This window comes from Amblyomma maculatum, chromosome 2 (genome assembly GCF_055883805.1).
Source record: "Amblyomma maculatum isolate TAMU_Amacu chromosome 2, ASM5588380v1, whole genome shotgun sequence".
Classification (NCBI taxonomy): Eukaryota; Metazoa; Arthropoda; class Arachnida; order Ixodida; family Ixodidae; genus Amblyomma; species Amblyomma maculatum.
Genome location: NC_139345.1, coordinates 115,551,668 through 115,570,940, shown reverse-complemented (window position 1 = coordinate 115,570,940; position 19,273 = coordinate 115,551,668). Strand labels below are relative to the sequence as shown.

Genomic DNA, 19,273 nt, shown 5'->3' with positions numbered 1-19,273 from the left:
ATCAACCGCGACGCGTATCTTCGCTTACAGGACATTCTTCTATGATGACGTAATTTTCAGATATCTTTATAAACGAAACATGGCATAGTTATAGCATACCGTAGATCGAATATTTAGGAGAATCCCCCAAGATGGAGTAGATTTATAATAAGGGAGCAATTGCTCATTGACATTCACATAAGTGCAAGATATACGGCTACAAAGGAAAGCTATGCAACTTTCTCAGAAACTTGGTAGCTAAAAAAAAGTTAGTCCTAGTCCGGGGATCAAAATGGCATCACCGCCTTTCCGTGGCAGTGGCTCTGTTAACCAGGGCTGCCAGCAGATCAGATGGGGCGAGAGCTAATTGATCAGTTACTCGAAGTTGGTCGAATATTTAGGGGAATCCCCTGAGGTAAAGCAGACTTGTAAAAAAAAGAAACTGATAACATTGCAGAGCCTGCATTGGAGAAATGCCAAAGCCTGAGCGTTGCTACTGCACACGGTACATCGCGCCCCCCTTGTACATCATTTTGCTAGCAACGCCAAAGCTTTTGCCGCACAATGGAAATTTCCTTTCCTTGGAGCGCGTTCGTTACACATGGAGCCGCGCTGTGGTGACTCAGTGGTAAAGATGTCCGACTACTGTGCCGGAGTCCCCAGGTTCGACCACACTCTGTGTCGCTTCGGGACATTAAACCCTACAAACGAAACCAAAGCGTCTGCCGGCGTCGCATGTGCAGGACATGATAGGTTCTGCATAGAGCGTCGGGGAACTTTGATGCGTTCAGTGGAACGCTCGTTGTGTTCGATGCAACACGGCCGCACACCCAAAGCTTTCGCTCTACACTCAGCACTTTTGAGGTCCGTGACGTGGCAATTTGAGGCCCGTGACTCGGCTTTCTTTTTTTGAGGTTCGTGACTCGGCACTTTTGAGACCAGTAATTCGGCACTTTTGAGACCAGTGATTCGGCACTTTTGAGACCAGTGATTCGGCACTTTTGAGGCCCGTGACTCGGCACCTTTGAGGCCTGTGATTCAGCATTTGATGTTCGTGTCGCGGCACTTCTGCGGTTCGTGTCGCGGCACTATTGAAGTTCGTGACCCGGCACTTTTGAAGTTCGTGACTCGGCACTTTAAAAGTTCGTGACTCGGCACTTTAAAAGTTCGTGACTCGGCACTTTAAAAGTTCGTGACTCGGCACTTTAAAAGTTCGTGACTCGGCACTTTAAAAGTTCGTGACTCGGCACTTTAAAAGTTCGTGACTCGCACTTTAAAAGTTCGTGACTCGGCACTTTAGAAGTTCGTGACTCGGCACTTTAGAAGTTCGTGACTCGGCACTTTAGAAGTTCGTGACTCGGCACTTTAGAAGTTCGTGACTCGGCACTTTAGAAGTTCGTGACTCGGCACTTTAGAAGTTCGTGACTCGGCACTTTAGAAGTTCGTGACTCGGCACTTTAGAAGTTCGTGACTCGGCACTTTAGAAGTTCGTGACTCGGCACTTTAGAAGTTCGTGACTCGGCACTTTAGAAGTTCGTGACTCGGCACTTTAGAAGTTCGTGACTCGGCACTTTTGAAGTTAGTGACTCGGCACTTTAGAAGTTCGTGACTCGGCACTTTTGAAGTTCGTGACTCGGCGCTTTTGAGGCCCCTGACTCGGCACTTTTGAGGTTCGTGACTGGGCACTTTTGAAGATTCGTGACTGGGCACTTTTGAAGGTTCGTGACTGGGCACTTTTGAAGGTTCGTGACTCGGCGCTTTTGAAGGTTCGTGACTCGGCGCTTTTGAAGGTTCGTGACTCGGCGCTTTTGAAGGTTCGTGACTCGGCGCTTTTGAAGGTTCGTGACTCGCGCTTTTGAAGGTTCGTGACTCGCGCTTTTGAAGGTTCGTGACTTGCGCTTTTGAAGGTTCGTGACTCTGCGTTTTTGAGGTTCTTGACTCGGCGCTTTTGAGCTCCGTGACGGCACTTCTTAGGCCCCTGACTGTGCACTTTTGAGTCCCCTGACTGTGCACTTTTGAGTCCCCTGACTCGGCAGTTTTGAGTCCCCTGACTCGGCAGTTTTGAGGCCCCTGACTCGGCACTTTTGAGGCCCCTGACTCGGCACTTTTGAGGTTCGTGACTCTGCACTTTTGAGGTTCGTGACTCGGCACTTTTGAGGTTCGTGACTCGGCGCTTTTGAAGTTCTTGAATCGGCGCTTTTGAAGTTCTTGAATCGGCGCTTTTGAGGTTCTTGACTCGGCGCTTTTGAGGTTCTTGACTCGGCGCTTTTGATGTTCTTTTCTCGGCGCTTTTGAGCTCCGTGACGACACTTTTTAGGCCCCTGACTCGGCACTTTTTTGTGTCACGGAACTTTTGATGTCCGTGAGTCGGCACTTTTGAGGCCCGTGACTCCGCACTTTTGAGGTTCGTGACTCTGCACTTTTGAGGTTCGTGACTCTGCACTTTTGAGGTTCGTGACTCGGCACTTTTGAGTGATAGCAGTGAGGCCAGATAAGGAATTAAAATCAAACTGTTTAAGGCCTAAAGGAGATTCGGTCGATCTGCAGAGGGTACGTCGCCTGCCTGGATGTTGGTGTGCCTTCTTGCGCGTCTGCGCTTCCTCTTGTCTGGGCTCCGAATGCTTCTCCCGAGGCGTCGAGTCCTCGCCTTCTCCGAAGGGCGAAGTTCGAGTGGAGACCATAACTCTGGCGGGGTTCGCGAGCCGCGAAGTCTCCGCGCGCTCGTAACGGAGGTGGAGGGATAAACAGACCGACCGAGCGAACCTGCTCTTCGCGCAGTTCCACGTGGGGTAAGCACGCTCTCTCGGGTCGCCGCGGTTAAGAGAAAGTTGGGTCGTCTCGAGTTTTAAACAGTGTACTGATTGGCCCTTCTAAAATTTTCGTCTGTCCTCAGGCGCGTGTATCCACTGGTGTCAATTATCGGTGTCCAAGGGGCGTTCCTTGTACCGTCTCAATTGTTCAGCGCTGACGGTTTTTTCGTTTCTTTTCAGGAAGATAGAGAATTCTGCTTTTTACAGCCATGTTGGGACCAATCAGTGCTTTTATCTAAAAACGGCCCGTCGTATTTGGCGTCTAATGTGGTCCTCGCACCGAATGTAGCCTTGTGTAGTCCCTTTTTTCAGATTTCAGACTTGCTTATGAGCTTCCGTAGAACTTGTTTCAAGGTTCCCACCATTCTTTCGATCAGTCCGTTTGACTGTGGCCAGTACGGAGGTGAATTTCAGGTGGTAAATTCCAAGTCAGTGGTGGATTTGCTCTGTTCGCCTGTTCACGAAGCCCCTTGCTTGATCCGTGATGATAATGCTCGGGACGCCGAATCTGGGAATCCACCGGTTCGTGAGGAACTCTAGGTAGTGTTTTGAAGAGGTGCTAGGCACTGCTAACGCATCCATGTATCTAGTAGCGTGATCGATGCACACCAGAATATAACCATCCCTTCCATTGCGGGGACCTATGTGATCGAGAGAGATTACAACGTTAGGCTCGCTCGGAACCTCGAGAGGTTCGAGGGCTGAGGCATCCTTCGGCTTGAGTTGTTCGGGAATTGATCTTCTGGCAAGTGTGGCATGAATCGACGTAGCGGCGGATATCCTTAGCAATCGACGGCCACCAATACTTTCGTTTCACCAGGTTTCTTGTTTTTTCGCTTCCCAGGTGACCGTTGTTGTCATGAAACACCGCCATGACGCTGCTCTGGAGCGCCGCAGGAACTACAACTCTTTTGCAAACGCTTCCTCCCTCGACTGATTTTATCAGGACAATGTTATTTTCGACTTCACATCCGGAGTTGCTCGTTCCAGCTTCGGCCCAGAACTTTTAGCACTCAGGGTCACTCTCTTGAAGTTCGCGTATTAGACTCTGTTTGCTCATGATCACGGCGAGGAAGGTGAGATAATTGCTGATATAACTTCTTTGCTTGGTTCCACTCCAACCGCCTGTCTCGAGAGAGCATCAGCAGCCGCATTTTGCCTTCTCAGGTGTTTGACATCGAAGCTGTACTCCAAGAGGTCGAGGGTCCATCTTGCGAATCGGCAGTTTTTCGCCCCCTTTTCCACCAGGTAGGATAGACTGAAGTTATCGGTATTTACAGTGAATCGTGGGCCTCCACGCAGATAGATGGAAAACTTTTCTGTGACAGCCCAGTGCAGCGCCATACATTCGAGCACGTTTGAATGTAGACTTCTGTCATGCTTGTTCAGGGATCGGCTGGCATATTCAATAACACGTTCTCGTCCGTCTTGTGCTTGTGTCAATATCGCTCCAAGCCCTGTCTGAGAAGCATCGACATGCACTTGCATTGGGCAGTCTGAACGAAAGTTCGCTAATAGCGGTGGATTTTCAATGGACTCTTGAGTTCGTCAACGATTTTCTGGTACGCTGTCGTCCACATGAATGGCACATCGTTTGAGACAAGTTGGCGCAGTGGGTGCGCGAGTTTCGAAAACTCGGGGATGAACTCGCGGTAATGGCTTGCGAATTGCAGGAACGAGTACAATTTCTTGACGTTGCTTTCAGGCTAAAACTTGTAGAAGGCTGTGACCAGGGTTCACCCTTCTGCGGAGATCATATAGCCAAGAAATGAGATGTCGTCTCCACAAATTGACACTTCTTAATGGCCATCTTTAGGCTGTTGATGACAACTCTTCTCAGCGCCTCATTGAGCAGTGACAGCGCTTCGGGGATCATAGCTGCTTCCGACATCGTCCATGTACGTGGATTTTCTTTTCATGCCGTCAAATGTGTCGCGCATGACTCTCTGCATGGTTTGCGGTGCCGTGCAGAACCCGAAAGCCATTTTTAAGTGTTCGTATTTTCCGTCTGGCGTAACGAAGGCGGTCTTATGGATGTCGTCAGGCCTTGCTCGCACCGTGAGAAAGGCGGACTTCTCATCCAAGGCAGTGAAGTACCTTGAGCCTTCTCGCATGATGTCGTCGATTATATCTTCCATCACTGACTTTGGGTACGGTGGGTTGATGGTCTTCTCATTCAGTTTTCTGTAGTCGTGGACCATTCGTCGGAGCGTGGTTGGGTGGTGCGGTTGGTCCACCACAATGGTAGGAGCACAGTACTGGCTTTCGCTTGGTCAGATAATCCCCTAGCCAAGTAGTCATGGGCCCGTTCCTTCATGAACTGTCGGTTCGCGGGGAAATATCTGTTCGGCTTTGTGGCGACGGGAATGTTGTCCCTGAGTTCAGTGCTGTGCCTTACGTGAGCGCAAAGGCCCGGCGCATCTGTTGTGAACGCGTCGTGATGACGATTCAGAATTGAGCGGAGCTCATTTCTTTCGTTGGCGTTCACGTCACGGGTCATTTTAGATAGACTCTTCAACCAGGTCAAAGAAATCTTTGTCGGGACCCGGGCACTTCGATTTCAATCTCACGAAGCCGATGTCGCTCTCTGGTGTTCCGTCTATGACTTTGCGGTTGCTGAAGGCTGCTATCAGCGTCTCGCCAGTACGATTCATACTGCGATTCTTACTGGAGTGTGTAAGGTCGGCTCACTCACTGATGGCTGTATGGGAACGAGAGTGACATCGTTCGTAGGATGAAACATGACGTCGACGGTCGCAGCACGGCACCAATCTGAACCTATTATCAGATTCATGACACTGGGCAAGGGCGCGATCACGACCTCTTCGAGCCGCGCGGTCGATGTTCCGACAGTCACGTCCAACGCTGCCACTTGCGTCGGTCTGGTGTATCGAGTGTTAAACTGTGTGCTGACATGAGGTCCGTGACTGGACACTTTTGAGGTCTGTGACTCGGCACTTTGTGGTCTGTGACTCGGCACGTTTGAGTGTCATGACTAGACGCGTCATGATCATGAATTTGAATGACCTACGTAAGCCATAGACTCCAAATCATGCACACTGGATCTCAAATCTGACTCATGACTAAACTGACCCGCATGATATGACTACCCATGACACATTTATTTACTACTTGTCATTACACCAACATTCACGACTATCAGTTTTATCTTAATGTGACGTCATATCACCCGTTACATTTTACTTCTATATTTTGCTTCCACGTTTTGCGTACACATTCTCGCAAACAGCCATGTAAAGTGCGGTTTGCGTGCCAGCGATTGAGCGAATGCAGCGGCAAGCGACAGCATGACTACGAAGTTTGAGAAAGCTGTATAGCTTTCCCTTCTTGGGTGGATGTCATTGGGTCCCTTGTCAACTCCCTTATTATAGTATGGTATAGTATAGTATAGTTTAGTACAGTAGTGTTGTAAAGAAAAGTAGACTCTGCGAACTACATAGTTTTTGTACGGCCTGAGAAATCTCCATTTGTCCTGTAACGAGAATAACCGTCTGCATTATTACGTCATCAAGCAGTCATATGAAGAAAAGCTATGACGTCGAAATCTCATGACAGAGCCATCCGCTATCGAGCGATCCGCTACTCAACACTGATGGACCTCCATGTGACGTTAGTTTTCCCTATATGTGGGTCGAAATTATGATGCAGCTATTTGTCCAGCAGTGTTTCGGGTACCGGTGTCGATTTAAACACAGGACCGACAGTTAATGTTGACATCCTTCAATTTTGCAATATAATAGTATCGTCCATTAAGACAAAAAGCTTGATTGGTTAACTTAGTTATTTAACTATCGAAACCGCACCGATTTGTGCCTCATCTTTTAAAACACAAATACATAGTTGAAGAATCGCCCGGTATGTGCAGTGCTTGCAGTAATAGCAGCAGTCGCCGTGGTGTTGCGTTCGCGACGTCCGGTGTAACATTGCGTTTGCGCAACGAGACGTGAGACGAGCTATCGATAACAGACAGCGCGTTCGTAGCTCGCCACTAACCGGAGTTCTTTCTTGAACAGCTTAACCGTCGTTGCTGTCATAATATCCGAGGTGAGCTCTAGCGCGCATTACTGTGATGCTGGACAATGTGTGACGAATTTTATAGCCGCAGTCGAAGTGCCGGTGGAACAATGCTGCACCCGTAACCTGGACTCATTGTGGCAATCTCTGAATAGGGATACACATGTGCAGGTGTTCTGCTGACGCATTATTTTTTAACGGCGAGCAAAAAATGGACGGCACAGCTGCTCACGTTGTCTGCAGTGATCGATTGTGCGTCGTCGAACCTCGTGTGTGTGAACGGCGTGTCTGAAAACGCTGCACACACGCACATACGCGCGGTAGAAAAGGTGAAGTACAGGTAGCGAAAAATAGCAGTGAAATGAATCGGCAATAAATACTGTTGTCCATGTTTCGCTCAAATCGAATACTAGTAGTAGTATACTGTCAATGGCCCTTACGAGTGCATTTGGTGTAAGGACGCATTTCTTCAGCTGCCGCATCCAGCGTTTCCCGGGTGTATCTGATTTTTTTTTTTTTTTTCACTTGCGCTCCTTATACTGGCTGAAGTGGGAGGGCTGATTGCTTCAAACTTTACCGGGCAGGTTCCCAACGCACCTTAACGAAATGTACCACAGTCGCAACGCACGTTCCAAATATTGCAGATCAGTCGATTGACCGACTAAAGAATGTGAATAACATAGATGTTTTCACCGAAAAAGAAGTTCGCTGTGTGTCGCGAAAACTGCGCACAAGAGGCAACTATCTGTGGTTAAAAAACTGTAAGCACAGCAGTGAAGCAAAACGTTTAGATAGCGAGGAGGTTACTACGCAACATTGTACGTCTAAAGCCTCACCAGAAACACTGTACAAGATATTGCGAGTCCACCTAAACTGCGGCCTTCATTTGGTGGCGCATCAGCACTGAGAAGAGATGAGGATTCACTCACGTACTCCACCAGTCGGCATATGCGCCATATAAAGTACGGTCGAAAAAGGCAAACCTATAGCAGTGCCTGAACGGAAGTCTCAAACTAGGAATGCAAACGTACCCATTAGGTCAAAGCTTGCGGGTGCAAATATTTGTATCCGGCGGTAAAACTAGCTCACATATCAAGGCGCACCAGTGGGCTCTCAGGAAGTCATGGCAATTATAGAGCATCGATATGTGCAATCCCTGAAGAATACAAGGAAACTTTGAACCATGTGCTGATCAGCTGTACGTACCTCCAAGGGAAGAACTAAGCTGCAGGATAAAGGATAACGTCAACTGTATCGTCTCTTACACATTGCTTTTTTTCGTGCAGCCTTTCCCTCGAAAAAAAAAAAAAATTGGGCCGCCTACGTTGACGTTATTACCGACTATGCGTGTGACATTTCGCTGCGAAAATCTTCTACCTTTGCGCAGCTGTGTCAGAACTAAGCACTGAATCGCGGCATCCTCCTCATCGAGGGAGGGGTCGACTGTTTATTGTGATGTGTTCTAAAATTTTAATCAATGTCTTGTTGGATTGCGTTCTGCTCTACTGTACGATTATTCCGAGCTGAGCATATGCTACACTCGCTGTGTATATAGTCCCCTTGCATAGCCCTGCTGTGTATATAGTCCAATATCAAGGAGACTAACCGATCCAGGGTGGCAGCCCCAATCATTAGGAGAGGGCGGAAACTCAGTTCGTCGTGACCATGCATGGAGCCTGACTATGGTAGTTCTGGGTTGAGCAGGAACAAGGTATCCGCATAATTGTAAATAACGTGTTAACGTTGTGTGTATTGTATGTTGATGAAAGCTGAGAACAGTCATCGAGTTGCTCTCATTGAAATCCGGGCCAGTGCCAAAGCAGGCGTTGTACACATCTGGTGTATCGCACCGAGGCCATAGCCATTTGGGCCTTGAGAACTATGCTCTTTCCTGCGTCCGAAAGACGTTCTGCGGTTCTTCCCCGGCAGCTCCGCCTGTTGTACGAGTGCATCCCGATGGCGTACCTGATCGAGCGCGCCGGCGGCATGGCGCACTCCGGCAAGATGCCCATCCTGGACGTGCAGCCGGAGACGCTGCACGGCCGCTGCCCCATCATCCTCGGCTCCAAGGAGGACGTCACCGAACTGGTCGAGCTCTACAAGAAGCACAACCTTGCCTGAGGGCAACGGTACCAGTGCCGAAAGGAAAAAAAGGAAAAAAATTGCAGTTACCTGCGCGCGTGTATTCTTCTCACCTTTCTTTTTTCAATAAACACTGGACACGCTTGTTACTGCTGCACCGCGTTTGGTGCCGCGGTATTGTACACTTTGTGTTTCTTGTCATTATTTTTTTCAGGTATTGGAGATAGTGAGGTGTTAGGCAGCCGCGCACTGGCTGCAAGAAGTGCTCATCTTCATCTCAAAGGGCGGAATAGAATCTTCGATATGCGAGAGTGCAGTCCGTGGTGGCTGCTGGGTTAATGTAGTAAGCAGCATGACACTTGCACTGTGCGAAGTGGCGAGTGAGTGTCGGGCTCTTCCGCATTTTTGCTGACTGATGAACGAAGAGGGTGTCAGATTCGTGATTCAGATAATGAGTTAATGACAAGGGGATGTAGAGCCGTGCGCGTAAGCGGTGAGACCACGCTATTTCAGAAGTGTGAATGCCAACGGTCTCGGATTTTGTAGCGGCTGCTTTTGAAACACTCGTTGGGTGCCTCTTATGCTTGCTTGCTTGCCCAAGCATTTTCGTCTGGCGCGCTGTTTTACAACAGAAACCAGGTGTACTCGTAGCGGTTCGCATGATCGCTCCAGTTTCACTTTACGTGCAGCCTTTTTCGGTCAGTGGTGTTGTCATCACCTCGACACTGCCTGGGCATCGGTGGTTCAGATGTGCTTTTGCAGCCTCGGATCCTCTCAAACAGCAGAGGACTGGCTGGTACTAGTCATACCAAGCTGTGCGGGCGAATCCAGCAGCCAGCATAGTGCCCGCGTCGCTTTGCGGGCTGGACGCAGCCTGCGTAGCACGTGTGCTTCATAATTGTTAATAACAGTGTACAAACCATTAGGCATGTAGAAGACTAGGAAGTGCATATTTTGAAGAGTTTTAACAAGACTCCTGTTGAGCGTAGGACTCGGTGTTGTCCTTTTGGCGTCAAAGATTACAGGATCATGCCGGCACAGCCGCATGACCTCACGCGAAAATTTCATGGTAGCGCTCACGTTAAGCGCGACGTCAGGCGTGGAAAGAAAGTGATCGAAAGGCGTGGAAAGCAAATTCACCGCATGTCTCAAACGATTTAGGTTTACAGGTGCGTATATTTTGCTTAGGGAAAAATGTGTAAAACCCACCGTGGTGGCAGTAGTGGCGCTCAACTACTGTGTCCAAGGATGCGGGATCGAATCCCGGCCTCGGCGGCTGTTTTCCGACTGAGGTGAAAAGCAAGCGTCGTCTCTTCGGTGCCCGGCGTCGTGTTGAGAATATCTTGATTGATCGACTGAGTCATGACGTCGCAACCACATGACCTCGCAACGCTCGAACACCCCACCACAAGTGAAACGTGACGTCAGGCGGAGAACAAAAGTAATTAAAAGATAAGTATTAATGGTTGCTGAACACCTTAATTGATCCAACTTCGGAAACGTATTTATTTAAAGGAAGATTAAAACAATGTCTCGGGCGGGATTTGAACTCATGACTGGTTGCTAGCTAGACACGCTACCGACAGGCTACGCAAGACCCACTTGTACTGCTTGTACGGCTTGGGAACAAGCGGTGTTTTATATTTATGAGGTGTGGCATCACATAAAGAGGTATCTTACAACTCTACATTAATCAGTAGAAAAGAGACAGCAAGACGTCCCTGTTAGCACCGAACGCTGCTCCCGCATTTCTGGCCTCACTCGCGCTCTTGTTCTCTTCGCCGTCACTGTGGCTAATCGGAGTCGACGCGTTCGCAAAGGCTTGTGGACGGTTGTTCACTCACCATAGCGCACACTCACGCAGAGCTGACTGCTTCTACTGTCTGCGGGCGACCGACGTGGCAGAGAAAATGCCGCGACGCCTGTTGCTCGCGTTTCCTGTTGCGGCGCACATTACCACGTGATCGATGGCGTGATGCCCTTTAGTCTTTCTGCTTGTCTGGCAGTGCACTCTCCACTCCTCTTCTGAAGGCGCCCGCTGTGCTAGGTCACGTGGTGTTAAATTATATAGTTGGAGGTTCACATGCCAACTCAAATCCCTATCGCAAACATTTAACTTGACTAGCAGATGCATGCTAAATGGGAAAAGAAACAGTATGGCACCACCAAAAAAGGCGGACGAAATAACGACTGCGGAGCAATTTTAATAAAATGACCGAAAATTTGGCGCCACATGGCGGTCTGTAAGTGATGTCTTTATTCGCCCTTTATGGGTACAGTCGAGCGTTGAAAAGAATGACGCCAGACCCATTTTCTCGTAATGGGAGTATAGGAATGGTTTCGCATTGAAACTAGGGTATCGAGTCCGGGCCTAGGGAAACAGATCACGTTCCGTTCCTTCACGTGCTAAGCAGCCAATCTTTCACACTGCAGTGCTTAACCAGGCCACGGGACGAGGGCCTAGGGAAGTGGAAGTTTTCTGGGTACCGACACACACTGGGAGCCCTGGAAACGAGGTGGCTCACATGAATGCTCGAGATTTTGTCAGCCGAGCAGGTGAGCCGGAGGTTCCGGCGAAGTCCATGATAGATGGGCTGGTGTCCTTTCACATCACAAATCCTTATGAACTGGAGCGCAGGATTTATCCGCCCCCGGACAAGCAGTTGGTTATGCACGGGAATGCCTCTGGAGGAGATTGCAGACTAGGTCTGGAGCAAAATATAAACGGATGACATTGAGTTGCAGTGTAGATGGTGCCATGACTTATGTATAAATTATATATATATATATATATATATATATATATATATATATATATATATATATATATAGAATAGCTCCGATGCTGGTGAGTATTATGCGTGATCCTTCTCTCGAGCAGTGGCAGGCCACCTGGTCGTCGAGACCAGAGTCGTGGAGTGGGCCACCCAGGTCGCTGTCAGCCATTGGTTTAAGGTCACCTAACGCAAAATCATCCGCACGTGCTTTTTGACTAAATAAAGTTTTTCCATTCATCGGGTGTCGTCATCCTCATCTCCTTTGGCAAAGTTTCACTATATACCTTAATTAGGTCCTTTCTAATAGATAAGTAGAAGGAAAGAAAAACATATTAGCTAAATTTGGCTATACATGGAGAAACAAAGCTAAGCGAAGCATAACTTAGTTAAATGAGTGCTGAATTTCCCTTCTGCATAGACGTGTGTACTTAGCAAAGCTAAAATGCCGCTAAGTGTTAGTGCTGGGCAACGTACTCAGCGTCTCGCTGCTTTCGCTTTCTGATGCGCCATAGCGGCAGTCTTAGTAAACATTCTCAGTCTTATGAAGGTTACAAAAACAGCAATTTTGAATATACAGAGCGAATGGCTGCTAGTTATAACGCTCTATAACTACGGCTAAGTGAATACAACCTCTTGGTCGTTGTGGTACGCAATGGTCACAAGCACGAGTGAAGTACTTCGGAATGCGAGAAACCGCTTCTGCGTATAGCTACGTAGGTGGTTTCACAAAGAGAGTCGAAGCGCGTTGCATCCCCTGCATCGCTTGTGTGGGAGGTAGCCATACCTCCCAAGCCGTCGATGCGGAGCCTAATGCGCCGCGCTTCGTCTCCTTCACGAATCCTCTTTCAGATCATGAATTCTCGACAGTAAGTGTCGCTTGAACTTTAGCAGAATGATAGGATGGCATTGATCGGTCACCACTTTCGAAGACGGCGCCTGAGCCTGACGACATTTCAGAGAATTTGAAAGACCGTTATAAGCCCTCTTGAGCCCTGCTCTACTCCAGACTTTCGCGGCCAGTGGGGACATCGAAGTGCTGCCGCAGTTCCCAAAGAGAAAATCACGTTGTTTTTTGATACCAAGGAGGACTGGCAAAGAAAAACGGCAATACATAAAAGCTTGGCTCGGTGCCCAGTTGAATCGGTTTTTTTTTTTTATCATTTGGGATGTTTGCCATTAGGCACAGTGAAAAAGGGAAAGGAGTGGGAAGAAAGTTAGAAGAAGGAGTCGAAGCTGGTCTCGCTTTAAAATTCGCAGATGCTCCTGACAAAGCGATTATCCAGTGCCCACTTGCGATAGACTCATTCAAGGTCCCACAGCAGGCCTACTTTCCTTAGGTAGCTTTCTCACACTGAAGCCGTAGTTAGGCAAGTGCACAACAGGTGTTTCATGTTACACAGTTCCGGTGAAGCACTAAAATGTGGGTATTTGTCGGTAACTATTAACTGTTTGTCACGCCACCGATGACGTACAGAAGGGTCAGAGCAACATCTCGAGGGGAGTCGTTCAGAGCCACTCCTGCCCGAACCTCCTCCTCCCGTGTCATATTACGGGGGAGAGGGTACGAAGACTGTAGAATTAGAGCGCGTATTCGCTGGCGCAAAGCTTGTTTCTCGAAAACATGGGGCAGGAGAAGATCTGGGGGAAAAAGGGAAGGTGGCAGGATGTGTGATGTGTCAAGGTGTGTAATTTTATCCCCATGAGTATTATGCAGATCGTGAGCATGACCGCGAATCTAGTTATACGCACAGGGCAGGGGTATTTTGTGCAAAGCTGTGAATGGGTTGTGTAATTTGGAATGTGCACTCAACAGCCTTCAGCTGCTTAAGGGCGGCTAGGGAGCCAGTGTAAATGTGAAAGTCAAATGTTGGTACGAGTGGAATGGAGGCAATAGCCTTATGCATCGCCTGAAGCTTCAGGGGGAAGTGCACGTATCCAAGTTATTTTACGTGAGAGTTAAGATGAGGATAGCAGAGACTGCAGGCTGTGATAACTTACTGCAGTGCTGTATGTGATGCATCGGTGTATATTAAGGCGAAAGCCTTTATTGCCTCATCGTTGTCGTCAGCAAAAGTGTCACGTTTTTGCGGCGGCTCAGATTGGTCGAGACGGGATGACGTCATAGAGGTCTCGACCAATCACAAAGAACCACCACAGTATGTGCGAATGCGTGCCTTATATGGCCACATGCCAACCAATGATCAATTACTAATAACAAATAATTAATTGCTAAGTTAATATCAATCAATGATAATCAGTAATTAATTAGTGACTAAGCTGTTCATTACTAATTAATGACTAATTATTGATTACTAATTAGAGCCAGCTGTGCATTTAACTAATTCATGACTAATTAATGCCGCACACCCAGTAAAATCAACCGCACAACAATAAACGTAGAACAACTGCGAAGATACAAGGAGCGCGATCCCGTCGCTAATGAGCTGATGTCATCTCCCTGAAATGCTTGCACTTGACAGGCGCAAATTTGGGGAGGGTCGTGTCAGTACTACGCCGACTTAGGCGACTATATAAGCATTGTCTACTTCGACCATCCAACACTAACGCCGCTATCCGACACCGGACGTCGTCGAAGTGCACGAAACCGCAGGGCAGCATCACGTGAGGGAGCGAGCCGTTTGATACTCGTCCAGCTGTGTGTGTGTGTGTGTGTGAGTGTGTGTGTGTGTGTGTGTGTGTGTGTGTGTGTGTGTGTGTGTGTGTGTGTGTGTGTGTGTGTGTGTGTGTGTGTGTGTGTGTGTGTGTGTGTGTGTGTGTGTGTGTGTGTGTGTGTGTGTGTGTGTGTGTGTGTGTGTGTGTGTGTGTGTGTGTGTGTGTGTGTGTGAGAGAGAGAGAGAGAGAGAGACTGGCGTACGCGTCGGTACCAGGGATTCGACCGTTGGAGTGAACGCCCGAGAGAGTCAGTCGAAGCTGGACCGAGCGACAGAACGGATCATGCATCGCGTTAGCGGATACCAAGCAGAATTCAGTGAATAAATGCACTCGCAGAATGTGAAAGAGTAGTCGCTCGCTTTACTTGTAGCAGCATTTATCGCTACATGCGCAACAGTCGAGTAGCAGCATGCAGCACTCAGGTTTTCGCCTTTCATGACCAAAAAGGAAGAGTCTGTAAACGATGAAGCTGAAGCAACATTTTGCATGCTCTGTTTGCCTCACACTGGCCGATCAGTTCAGTGAGTGTATTAAGTTCAGCGTACTCTTGCAGAATGGATATGTGGGTAAGACGAGGAAGACTCTATTATGGCGCGCATAGCCTCACGATTGATTGATTCAAGGGAGTCCCACTGTCGACGGATGAGGCGATGAAATTGTGCCTGGTACACTATCCGCGGCTGAAGGATGGAGTGCACAAGCTGACGGACAGTATCAGAACGCGCTGCGCCAGAGCGCATACATATGCGGCGAATCAGACAGAGTGTAGCGACCGCCGATTTACGTGTCGCGTTTAGCCATAGAGTTCCAGTCTAAGATGTATGAAGAAGACCTATAGAATACGGACACTTTACACTTGAGAGGTATTTGAGAGTTATCTACTGTAAAATTAAGAGTTGCGCTCTCTGGTGTGGTGTATGAACTGCACCATCTGAATAGGCCTGTGGGACAGGGACGCTTTGCCCGTTTAATGCCTTGGCGTCCCACTGACTGCGCACAAGCATAGTGAAAACTACTGGAAAGATAGCATACAGGTGAACGTTCGCCAACGCTTTGCGCTTGTAACGTGTGGTTCCAGCAAGCTAATTTATTGTGGCTTGCACATTATTACCAGCGCCAGCTATTATATTCACCTTCACAGTATTTGCGAACTGATACATTAAGAATGGAAGAGCGCTAACAGACGGGGCAAAAGAGAAGACACACACTCACGCTGACTTTCAACAAAATGGTTTATCGCGACGGCAAAGGCATGAGTATAAAAGAAACATAGCGGACAAGGCAGGAGTATAAAGGAAACATGGCGGACAGATACATAAATGGTCAGTTGTAAGACTGGAAATAACATGATTGTGGAAATAACATGATCATCATTATTCTCTGTACACAGTAGCTAGCAGATGCACTTAGCTTGGCGAAAAAGATGCTCAGCATCGTGGGTTGCTATTTAAGCTTTTAAACTCATAACATTCACTGGTTGGAAGCCATTCAAGCGATAAGGATGAAAGGTGCTGCATTCCACAAAGTCAGTATAAATGTCAGTCGTATGAACATTGATTTTGGTTTTACGTTTTGAATAAAAAACAAACGTCGTATGTGGCTCGTTCATTAATTAATGACACCTCATTTCAACAAACGTCTGTCTGTGCAATATAAAAACATCTGAGAATTTTATAAACACAACCTGCTTGAGATTTGTAAGGAGGAAAAAGTTATTGTGTGATGTTTATGTAGTGTTGTCTTCCAAGTTATGTCTCCTCATAAGTTACATAATTTGCGTACGAATTTCTACCAGAGTGTGAGCTATTACTTTAAATTACTCTGTGATGAAAATTATTTCTTATAGAGCGCAACTCTTAGGCGCCAGTTCCTTGCTTGAGAGGTGTTGCCATGGGCGTAACCGGTGGGCAGCTATATGTTGGCCCAGGAGGTCACCCTGAGGGACCCCTTAATGACATCGCGTCTTAAACTTAAATGTACGTGAAGCTTGGGTGTGCCCGGGATTAGGTGCTCCGGGTAGCCACCTTATTTGAAATGGCAAATGCCTTCCTGGTGCATAAGAATCTCCCCAGCCTCGCGCAAACTTCCATGTTCACATAGAACATTGAAGTCTCGGAGAGTTTAGTGAAAAGGCAGCGTAGGGACCCTAGGGACCTCTTAACACTTTCGCACCTGCCCTTAAAAACACGGCTTAATTGTCCCCCACCAAGTTTAGTTGCACGTTCAGAATAATATCATACAAAATGATGCTAAAAAGAGAGAGAGAAAAAGAAAGAAACTGAACAAGCAGATTTGAACTACAGCTTTTCCCATTCAAAAACGCAGCGATAATACATTGCGCTACACAACCATCGAAACGTATCGCGCTTCTTCCACCGTGCTTCCATCGAGTGTCGTAATCAATGATTTTCTTTTTAGACTTTTTTTTTTCTTGTCTAACTGTACCGCAACCGCAAAAACAATGTTTCAGGATAAAAATGACGCTGCCTTGGTATTTTCGATAAACATGGAGCCGTACTTATAGATTGCTTCCCAGTTTTATTCGTGCTCATTTTCTCAAAGCAGGGACAGCGGTTGCATGATTTATGCTTTGCTAGTGTATTTCAACAAATGGGAGGAATTGAAACTTGAGATGGCTTGCTTAGCTAATTTACCTTAACCCTATTCAGAGAGATTAGAAATCGAAGTTTGAACAGCCATGCATGGTCGTCCTGCATCTTTTGATTTGTTTGTTTTCTTTTGTTGTTAACGATGTCCCCGTTGAGACATTGTTCTGGTTATTTTCAGAGGGCCTGGAGAAGTATTTAGAATATCTTGATTCTTCATGTCCCATTAACCTACGGGACGCAAATTGTATACATACAAGCCCTTGCATACGGGAACATTATAAAACACGGCCCATGAACGTCACCCAGTGCCTTGCGGCTTTTAGCATGTAAATACTGGAAATATAGCAAGAAAACGACCACTAGAAAGGTTCAAGAAGTTCGTTTACCGCTTACAATATAGAAACGACAGCAGATAGAGAGAAATATAACAATCAAATTAACTGACTGATTTATCTCAATTCTGTTATTTGGACCAGGGAAGTGATCCTTTGGTGGCTACCCATCAGTCTGGGCCGGGGTAAGGGGAAATGGGACGATGGTTGGAGAAACTGACTGGCATGTGCCCCTTCCCTTACGGGCTGGTGGAGGAACTACAGCAGTAGGTCCCAGAGACGTTTCTACAATTGTGGCATTTGGAATGTTGGCCGAATTAAGGCGTTATAATAGTTCAGGTCAATCGCTTTAAGCGATCGAGTGGGCCCGGTATGTTTTTTCTGGGGTGGTGAAGACAAGGCACTCCCAGATTATGTGCGCAGTTATAGTGTGGCCTATGTTTGGCAGGTTCCTGACAATTTTTCAGAGGGGGATACCTGGTTGATATAGTGCGGGGTGAGGTAGATGTTGATAAAGATGCGACAGAAACGCGCCTGATTAGATCTCGGATATTCAGCGTCAACCCGGGCAAAGCAGTAGGGCTGGTCACATCGAAGGATTTGCAACATCTTCGTAGCGGGAACGGAAGAACAGAAGCAGAGGAAGGCGTATGTTGCATTGAATTTACCAGTAAATTGTCTGCCTCCAGATGCGTCCGATCATTTCCCCCGATGCCTGTTTGACTCGAGATCGAGATGATTGTCAAAACAACGTTGTTGGTGGAGCTGCGAATTGCTCCGAAGGGAGATGAAAAGAAGCATAATCGCTGTATGTAAAGTACAGAGAAAGTAGGCCTCTAGAGAGTCCGTGTGGATGCGAACGATACGAATTTCACGGTGTTGGGAACAACGCTCTAAACTGATTGATTGAAAGTCCTTTATTTTCAGGGGAAGGTACAAGACCGCTACATGCGGGTGAAAATGGAGAAAGAACCTTAGTCATATCTCTGAGTCTGTGTCCATATACCGACCATTTTGTGACGACTGGACCCGATAAAAAGGGCTTTAATCGATAGTCCTACATTGCCCTGATCAAGCCTTGACTCCCATGTGAACCGAATAGGAATTGTATGTCTATAGCCGGAAGCAGTGCGGTGCGGTAATCTCTGCCCTGGAGGGACTGCATGGTAATTATTTCAGTTTAAAATTCAGTACATTGCCAGAGTAAGCGGGTGATGTCCGCGCGGCAGTGGAGCCAGCCCGCAGTGCGGGTCTCCGTGGTGATGTCGGACTGCCACCACATCGCCAGAGTATAGGGGTGTATGTTGAGTCAGCATAAACCTTGCTGGTAAGGACTTCTGTGGACCTTATAAGACGGGTCTTGCACGAAAAAAGGACCGGCAATTGCTACGGGAACGACTTAAAATACGGAGAGTCGCACGGAAAGTGGCATGTGCCACCATATTGCACTGAGGCCACGCCTCGGGCACACCCGTATTCCCTGATGTCCAAATGATTTCGACCATGATTACATGCCTGTGCATGCCGGCGGAGGATAAAATATGCTAATAAAAACACTTAGAAAGGTCAACGATCGCCTAGCGAAATTTTTGGAAATAATTTTGGTAATAATTTAACTCAGTCAAAGATTAGGGAGTTTGCTACATGATCGAAGAGCTATAAGTAAATGATGAGCAAGGAAACGAAAATGTACGCGCGAGTGAGAAACACTTGCGTTCAAGTGCAAAACATATTTCGCTTTACTTGACAAAAATTTGATTACGCATAGGTAAAGCCTAGCCAGGTTTGCTACAGCATGCACAACAGCCCATTCGGCATTTTAAGGGCGTGTCTTTGGGGCGCCACCTCCGGATGATTTGACGCTATTTCCGATAAGATGGCGCCAGGCCTTTCTTATCTGACCTCATTTCTGCTGTGCTGACTTTCATGGCTGTGAGTCATGACTGGTCAAATGATTCATGCGTGCTACTCTGCCA

At 47.5% G+C, this 19,273-nt stretch overlaps 1 protein-coding gene across 1 annotated transcript in view; it reads left to right on the top strand.

Annotated features, from left to right (window-relative positions):
- The window catches only part of fbp (fructose-1,6-bisphosphatase), a 68,742-nt gene extending 59,652 nt beyond the window's left edge, over window positions 1-9,090 (top strand). Inside the window, exon 9 of the mRNA XM_084592158.1 lies at window positions 8,754-9,090. Within this exon, the coding sequence (XP_084448284.1) occupies window positions 8,754-8,945 (192 nt within the window). The 3' untranslated portion in view covers window positions 8,946-9,090. The remainder of the gene's footprint in view (window positions 1-8,753) is intronic.
- The last annotated feature ends 10,183 nt before the right edge of the window (window positions 9,091-19,273 follow it).